This window comes from Elephantulus edwardii, unplaced genomic scaffold (assembly GCF_000299155.1).
Source record: "Elephantulus edwardii isolate Elephantulus edwardi_28Jun2011 unplaced genomic scaffold, EleEdw1.0 scaffold00216, whole genome shotgun sequence".
In the NCBI taxonomy this organism is placed as follows: domain Eukaryota; kingdom Metazoa; phylum Chordata; class Mammalia; order Macroscelidea; family Macroscelididae; genus Elephantulus; species Elephantulus edwardii.
This window is the reverse complement of record NW_006399966.1, coordinates 388,587-397,377: the sequence shown is the minus strand read 5'-3', so window position 1 is coordinate 397,377 and position 8,791 is coordinate 388,587. Positions and strand designations below refer to the sequence as shown.

At 36.7% G+C, this 8,791-nt stretch overlaps 1 protein-coding gene across 1 annotated transcript in view; it reads left to right on the top strand.

The window, feature by feature from the left end:
* TANC2 (tetratricopeptide repeat, ankyrin repeat and coiled-coil containing 2) overlaps positions 1 to 8,791 on the top strand; it is a 380,809-nt gene that overhangs the window by 335,924 nt on the left and 36,094 nt on the right. Inside the window, exons 16-17 of the mRNA XM_006897797.1 lie at positions 2,885 to 3,070; positions 5,857 to 5,950. Of these exons, the coding sequence (XP_006897859.1) occupies positions 2,885 to 3,070; positions 5,857 to 5,950 (280 nt within the window). The remainder of the gene's footprint in view (positions 1 to 2,884; positions 3,071 to 5,856; positions 5,951 to 8,791) is intronic.

Sequence of the window (8,791 nt, the reverse complement as noted above, 5' to 3'; positions counted from 1 at the left end):
TAATAAAAATGTGTAATAAAAATAAATGTTAAAAAAATATATTATTGAACTACTACAGAGTTCCTATATACTCTTCATTTGTTGCTGTTGTTATATGCCGTCAAGTCACCTGCAACTTACAGTGAACCTGTGCACAACAGCTCTGAACCCTGCCCTGTCCCTCCACTTTACCGAGCATGATGTCTTTCTCCAAAGACCAGTCCCTCCAGGCCATGTGCCCAGGATAAATGAGATGGAGCTTCAAAATCTTAGCCTCCAAAACAACTATGAGATATCATCTCATCCCAGTAAGAAGAGCAAAATTTAACAGAACAGCAAACAACAAATGCTGGAAAGATTGTGGAGAAACTGGAAGCCTTACTCTCACTGTTGGTGGGAGTGTAAAATGGTGCAACCACTATGGAAGGCACTATGACACTTTCTCAAAAAGTTGCAAATAGAAATACCATTTAACCCAGCAGTTCCACTACTGGGAATATACCCCAAAAAAACCATAACCACCACCCAAGCAGATATATGCACACCCATGTTTATTGCTGCTTTGTTCACAATAGCAAAGAGTTGGAAACAAGCTGTGGTATATTCACACAATGGAATATTGTGCTGCATTGAAAAACAAGGCAAAAAACAATTATACAAAGTGGGTGACCCTGGAGGACATTATGCTGAGTGAAATATCTCAGTCACAAAAGGACATATACTACATAGTGCTACTGCTGTAAAATGGGACTGACATCGGGGTTGGGAGGAGTCTGAGAAAGATGGTACACATTATGTATACTGCATTGAAACAGATGAGGGAGAGAACTGTTTAAAAGGATATATGATTAGGTACTATTGTCATGACAGGAGTTCAGAATGAAGACTGCATAGTGGAGTGGACTTGTGGGGAGGGATGGTATAACAGTGAAAGAATTTTTATTTTACTTTTCAAATAGAAGAACAAACTGGGGTGGGGGGGAGGTTGAGCAGGGAGAGAAGTGCAACAATGAATTAATGGAAATTCAAAACCTCTATAAACTGTAATTAAAATTAATAAGTTTTTTTAAAAAGCCAAAACAGACCTATTTGTTTTCTTAGCACTCTGTGGTATGTTCAAGACTCTTCTCCAGCACCACAACTCAAAAAGGCATCAATTCTTCTTCTGTTACCCTTAGTAATTGTTCACCTCTCTGTTGCATAGCAAGTAATTGTGAAGACTATGACCACGATCAGGTACACCTTAGTCTCGAGACTGACATCGTTGCTCCTCAGTACTCTGGAGAGGTCCCAGACAGCAGATTTTTTTTTCCCCAGTGTAATTAGTCTTTTGATTTCCTCAGTACTGGTGCCAAGAATGTAACCATAATCCTGTTATAAAAACCAAGACATTTATATTGATAAATGTTATAAACTAATCTACATACCTAAGTCAGATTTTCTAATTATCCTAGTTCTGCCATTTTTCAATCTAGCTCCAATCCAGGATTTCACATTTCTATTTCATTGTAGTCTCCATAGTTTCTTCTAGGCTTTTACAGTTTCTCAGTCCTTTTTTATAATCTTGATGCTTTTCAAGAATACTAGCCAGTAATTTTGTAGAATATGACTCAATTTTAGTTTGTCTGATATTTTATCCTTGAGTTTATATATTTTAACCAAGAACCTCACAGAAGTTATATTACTTGTCAATGGTCCTTAGTCCTTCATTAGTTCTTTGGACTAATTGTTCTTCACTCTTTGTTCTGGACAGGGAGAGACCGACCATCAATGATTTTTGCCTGTTAACAATTACTGTTGTGATCGTTCCCTAATAGAGATTTTCTATTTTTATCTTTCCTTAATATTTATTTATTGGAGTTCTGTGTAAGGAAGAGCTTTTGTTTCTTCTTTTCCCATTTATTTATTATTCAATCATATCATTGTGACTTGTGGATATTCATTTCATCCCATGGACTGTTATTACTATGATTGTTCATTTCTTTGCTCAAATTGCCCCCACATTTGGTATTGAGTACTCCCTTCAAGTTGGCTCCTATGTCCTTCAACCTCTATCTGCTTTTATTATTTCTTTACTTTCTGGCACAGTAGGATGTTCCACACATTAACTATTATTCTCTAAGAGTAAATAGTTCATTTTATTCATTTCCTTGGTTTTTGAAAGCACAGTTCTTACTCAGTGTGGTTTTCTCTTGAAATTTCTCAGTGACTCTCATAACCTGATTAAAATATTATTAGCATTCTGAGATATCCATGCACTAGTTCAGAAAAATCTGTTCATCTTTATAGTTTAAATTCTTCCCTCTTGTATACCCTAACCTTAGAAAAACTAGAATAAATTCATCACTTTATCCTAGCCAGTTAGGATAGACATTTCCCTTTGAATCTGCTTCTGATTCTAAGAATTCCTTTTATTTCCTCTGAAACTTTATGACATATTTTACTTTATAGCATAATTATGTATTCCTTTCTTATATAGGCTTTTGTCATGTTTTCTCATCTCCCCACCTAGTTTGATCATTCTTAGAAGCAGAAACTATATATTACAATCTTGTCCTTTTATCCTATACAGTACATTGCTCACAGGACGTATTCAGTAAACATTTGTTTTTTGAATGTCTGAGGGGAACTGAAGTCAGTAAAAGACCCAGAAACAAATTAATTTTTAAATATGCTAGTTACAACTTAATGCTGGTTATTCCATAACTTACTAGTCTTTTGAGGCTAGTGTCTAGAGACTTTCTAGTGGCTTGATCTTAAACTCTCCTTTCAGTCTAAACTTATAACCTATACTGAAACTTTTGTTGGAATTTAGCCTAGCATAGAGAAGAATTTTACGTCCAGACTGCACAGCAGGCTAATCCTGTCTTTCTGACCACGTGTCTTTGTTTATCTTTCTTCTTAGGTGGATCACTTGGATAAGAATGGACAGTGTGCATTAGTCCATGCTGCACTCCGAGGGCATTTAGAAGTTGTCAAGTTCTTGATTCAGTGTGACTGGACTATGGCTGGCCAGCAACAAGGAGTGTTTAAGAAGAGCCAAGCCATCCAACAGGCCCTCATTGCTGCAGCCAGCATGGGTTTCACGGAGGTGAGAAAGAGGATGGAATTTGAGGGTTTTGGTTTTTTATTTCAAAGTATATATTGAAGACCTAGGAAACCAGCCGAGAAAGGCTATGTCATGATAAAATTGCTAGTCAAATTAATGTAAATTGACTTTTGATAACTGTTTTGAAGGATAGGGAGATCAGAGTCTTAAAGTACTCGACTACTAGAATTGTGGCATAGGACATGAAAATTGGAAGACTTTTATTATTATCTAATCCACTGCTTCACCATATTTCTACCCTCTTTGAAGAGATAATAGAGCCTTGGTGGCATAGTACTTAAAAATCTAGGCTTCCAACCTAAAGGCTCACGGCTCAAGCCCACTATGGAAGTTCTCCATGGGAGAAAATATGACAGTCTACTTCCATAAATATTAATTAGCAGCTTTGGAAAACCTGCAAGGCAGTTCTGCTCTGCCCTATTGGGTCACTTACTATGAATTAGAATCACAGTGAGTTTGCTTTTAAGAGATAATGATAATTAACTGTTGATTTGTGGTCACATGACAGTGTAGCATAAGAGGAACACAGCACATAGAATCTCAGAAGGAACCGGTTTGAGTCCTACCTTCATTTATCAATAGCTCTGGAATTTGCATAAGTTATTTAATTTCTTACAGCCTTTCTTTCCCATCAGTAAAGTGAAACTAATAAATTATTTTGTATATTTTTTAATAAAAGGTGCTTTATAAACTGTAAAACACTATACACATTATTAATTATAGTAATAATGGAGAAAGATATGAAATTGATGATATGGCAGAAAATGTTCAATAACTGGCTTTCCTGAATTGAGGCTTAGGTGTGTAGGGGTATGTGTGCAGGGCTGTGTGCATGGGCCTACTTAAGTTTTCTATAAATTGCTATATGCTTCAGCTTATTGTTTTAAAAATCCCCTCTCCAGGATCTCCTTAAAATGCTGTTTAAAGACTTAAGGTGCTCTTGACATAGGCTGTTGTAATTGCAGTAGCTTTCGCATGCGAAAGTTGGAAAATCAGTAAAGAAATCAGAAGAATCGATGCCTTTGAATTGTGGTGAAAAGGATAGAGCATACCGCATACTACCAAAAAACCAATAAACGTGTCTTGAAGAAAGTGTGTTCAAGGTGATCCCAAGAGGCAAGGATGTTGAAACTTCATCTAACATACTTTGAGCATGTTGTCAGTAGGCACCAGACCTTGGAAAAAGATATCATGCTTGGAAATCTTGAGGGTCAGCAGAAAAGAGAAAAACTCTTCAATGAGATGAATGTATACAGTGACTACAACAGTTATACAGTGAGATTGAGCATGTCAAGATCTAAGGATGGTGCTGGATGCGGCAAGACTTGAAGCTGTTGTTAGTTGGGTTTCTGTGCATCATAATCAACTGATAACAATCTCAATCCAATCACTTAACAACTATAGCAATTTTGTTATAAATTCTGTAAATTATTAATTTACAGATAATAGTTAAACATGCAATATTTCTAATTCTATGTTTGCCAAATTTTATTCATAACCACCCTATGGTTGCAACTCAGAAATGAATTGACAAATGGAGTTACATCCTAATTTGCTAACTTTTCTTAATTTTTTTTTTAATTTTAATGAAAATTTACAGAGACTTTGGATTTCCATTCATTCATTGTTGCTCTTTTTTCTCCCTGCCCAGCCCTCCCCACCCAGTACACTCTTCTCTTTGAAAAGTAAAAGAAAAATTTCCCCCATTGTTTTACAGTCACTTCCCCCAGGTCCTCTCCACTATGCAGCCTTTGTTCTGGACTCCTGTCATGACAATAATATCTAATCACATATCCCTTTTAAACAGTTCTCTCCTCATCTGTTTCAATGCTAATTTGCTAAGTTTTTATAATTAACGTTAAATGTGATGCATAGTTTACTATTAAACCATTTCTCACCCTCATATAAATATTCATTGACTTAAAAATTTTTTCAGCTTCAGCATAAATTCAAATCCTGATTTGTAGTGTATGGTGGTTTCCAGGCTAAGGATAGATCCACAGTAACATACCATTGTATAGTATTCCTCCATACAGATCCAAGTAAGCAAGAATATAGATAGTAGGAGAATGTAGTTAAATTGTTAAGTAATTAGAAACTTAAGGTATTTTAGTCATTGTTTTTAACGTTTTATTTAATCGTTATTTCCTTTTTTAACAATGGTTATGTTTAACACCTGGTCTGTAAAATTCCTGATGATTGAATAATCATGGACCTGTGCAAGCTGCCTTCCGTAGAGTACTGCATGGGAGGCTGCACTGAAACAACTGTCCTTTTGACCAAGGAAAGATCAAGTAAAATGGAAATTATTCATTCCTATAAAAGAAGTTTTCAGTTTCTTTACACTCAACATTCCCAGAAACAGAGCTGTCATTTTCATTTGTTGTTAGTACTCGTTCTCCCTTACTTTTGCCAGCACAGATCCTGTACTTCTGAGACAGGGAAAAGATAATCACTCTGTTCTGAAGAATTGTGTACATTTGGTTCCCCTACATTTCTCTTCTGTGGTCTTTGTATTGAAAGGATATGGGATTACTTTTTAACTTAAATAAGAGATGTATAATTATGTGGAATCACATGCTTTGTAAGTGAATGTTGTTCATGTAAAATCGAGATAAGACAAGTGCTCAGCTTTGGGTTTCCTTGCTCAGTCAGTGCTTTCTTCTGTGTGCAGATGGATCATCCAGGTAGTTTCCAAATCTCACAAGTTGGTGTCAGCACGATATTTTTCCACTTGAAGTTTCAGCTGACACAACTTCTTGTTTCAGATTGTCTCCTACCTGCTTGATCTTCCAGAAAAAGATGAAGAGGAAGTGGAGCGAGCACAGATCAACAGCTTTGACAGTCTCTGGGGAGAGACAGGTACTTCCCATGGGCACAGCTTCTCTCTTTCATGGGCATGTTGTGTTTTGGTGAACTGTGTGTATATTACAGTCTTCTTTTTTCTCTGACATAACTTTGTCAGTCATGTCTATTATAATTTTTATTTGGAGACTGATGCAACCAAACTATAAAGTCAAATAATGCCTTCTTTTCATTTTCTTCTATATTAGATTCTCTATACCATTAACCCTCAAGATTTCTTTTCAAGAAAACTTGTCTTTATTCTTATTTCAAAACTCTTTTGAAATTTTTCTTATAATGTACCACACCAGGACAGAAAATACTTACAGCCTTTCTTTGTTTTTATTTGATCTTTTAACAGTTATTAATATTTCTCCCATAAAAATAATCTTACCACCTGCAGTTATAAATCAGGAGGTTAAAGTTTTGTGTTACTATGTTCAAATGACATCTGATACTGTAAAATAGACATGTAACAAGTAAAGTTGCTGCCTGAGTATGAAATGAGGTATACCAGTCTGCACTCCTAGCTCCTCTCAGTGTACAAACAAGCAATTTCTATATCTCTTAGTATTTACTACACAAATCAAAAACTCTTCCTTGTGACCTTTGAATGAAAATTACTGTGATCTTTCTTCCATATCTAAGCTACAGCATTAATAGCATTTAATGTATTTTTATGAAACTGGAGGGATGAAAATTATAGTCACCACAGATATGTATCTTAGTTCCTTGGAAGAACAGGCCAACATTGAGATGACTGATGTAGAATGTTTTCTTAAACAAGAAGAGTATGTCTTTTGGTTAGGGTCAGAAGGTTATTAAAAATAAGAAAAGACCCTTGAACTCATTTAAAATTTATAATAACCTATTATAATGTTTTGTCTCATAGTTTCATGACTTCTTTAGCATCATGGGGACTGGTCCAGAGCTCAGGAATTTGTTTCTCAAACAATCCCTCCCTCTGTTAGAGCCAAAAGGAGCAGATGCTTGGCAGCTGGAGCTTAAGAGCTTATGACTGATTAAAGGGAAATGTGCAGCTGGAAACAGCTGCAGTCTGTGACCCAACAGAGAAATCAGAGGACAGGCAGGGGTAGGGGTTATTCAGGACATCAGCTGGACTTGGGGCAGGCGCAAGGAAGGTAGAAAATACAAGAATAATAGTAATAGTGATAAACATAAAGCAGATTATAGCACTGTCTAATGTGAGAGGACAAACTTCAAAGAGATAGATTGACATAGGGACTGTAACAGTGGGTTCAAACATGGGAGAGATTGTGAGAATGGCACAGGATAGGACAAGATTCTGAATCTATTGTTTACAGGGTCACTGTGAGTCATAGTTGACCAACAACAACATTGTACATAATACTGCAGTAAACATGAATATGCATGTCTTTTCATGTCATGGCTCTTATTTCTGTAAAATACATACCAAGGAGTAGAATTGCTGGAACATACGCTATTTCTATTTCTAGCTTCTTAAGGAGGTATTGTTTCCCATAATGATTATAACTGTTCTGCATTCCCACCAGCAATTTATGAGAATTCCAGGCTCCTTACAACCTCGCCACCATTTATTGTTTCTTTATTTTTTATTATTGCTTGTGTGGTATATTACCTCATTGTACTGTTTACGCATAGCTGTTGAAGAGAGCTCTGGTGGACTAGTGGTAAGAAACTTCTCTGTCAACCCGAAGACATTTGTTTTAAATCCACCACCTGCTCTTTGGGAGAAAGATGGGCGATTTACTGCCTCTAAAAACTTGCTAGAGTATCAGTTATGGGTCAGTTCCAACTTGGCCATACATAACAATAGCTAATGATGGCAAATACTTCTTCATGTTTTTGTTGCCTTCTTGAATGTTTTCTTTGATGAAGTGTCTCTTTATGTCCCTTGCCCATTTTTTAATCAAACTTTTTTACTTTTTGCTGTTGAGATATTAGCATTTTCTAGAAATTTTCAAGATTAGACTCACTCTTGTCAGCTATGTCATTGATGGGTCTTTCCCCCCAATCTATGAGTTCCTTTTTTATCCACTCTTTTGGAGAAATCTTTTTTTGTTTGTTTGGTTGAGGTTGGGTTGTTTCCCCCCCCCCCTTTTTTTTTTGTTCTTCTTTTTGGAGAAAATCATTTCATAAGCCATAAGCATTTTCTTTTTAGGAGATTCTAGGTATCTATCTTCTATTTATACATTCTTTTTTTTCGTATTTATACATTCTTAATTATGTTTTACTTAGACTATACATTTTTAGATTATGTATAGTCTATTTATGATGCCTTCCCCTTCTTGCGACAATTGTTCAGGTCTTTCGTTCATATGGTTGCTGTGAATCATCTACGACTCAACAGCACTTAACAACAACAACAACCTGAGAGAGCTTGTGGGCCTGGTGGATAGAAAATTATGCTACCAAGTCAAAGGTGGTGGTGGTTGTTATTGTTATGTGCCATTGAGTCACTTGCGACTCATAGCAGCCCTATGTACAACAGCCCTAAACCCTGCTCTGTCATGTGCCAATCTCACTGCCTCTCATACACCCATCCTGATTACCCCAGTCACTGAATCAGTTCATCTCAGAGAAGATCTTCCCCTTCTGCGCTGTCCCTCCACCCTCCCAAGCATGATGTCTCTCTCCAAGAACCTCTCCCTCCTTACAACATGTCCAGAGTATGTCAGAGGAAGCCTCAGAATCCTTGCCTCCAAGGAGCAGCCTGGTTTAACCCTCTCTAGGATGAATCTGTTTGTTTTCTTGGCAGTCGAGGGTACATTCAATACTCTTCTCCAGCACCACAGCTCAAAGGCATCAATTCTCCTTCTGTCCTCCCTAGTTATTGTCCAGCTCTCTGGTGCATAA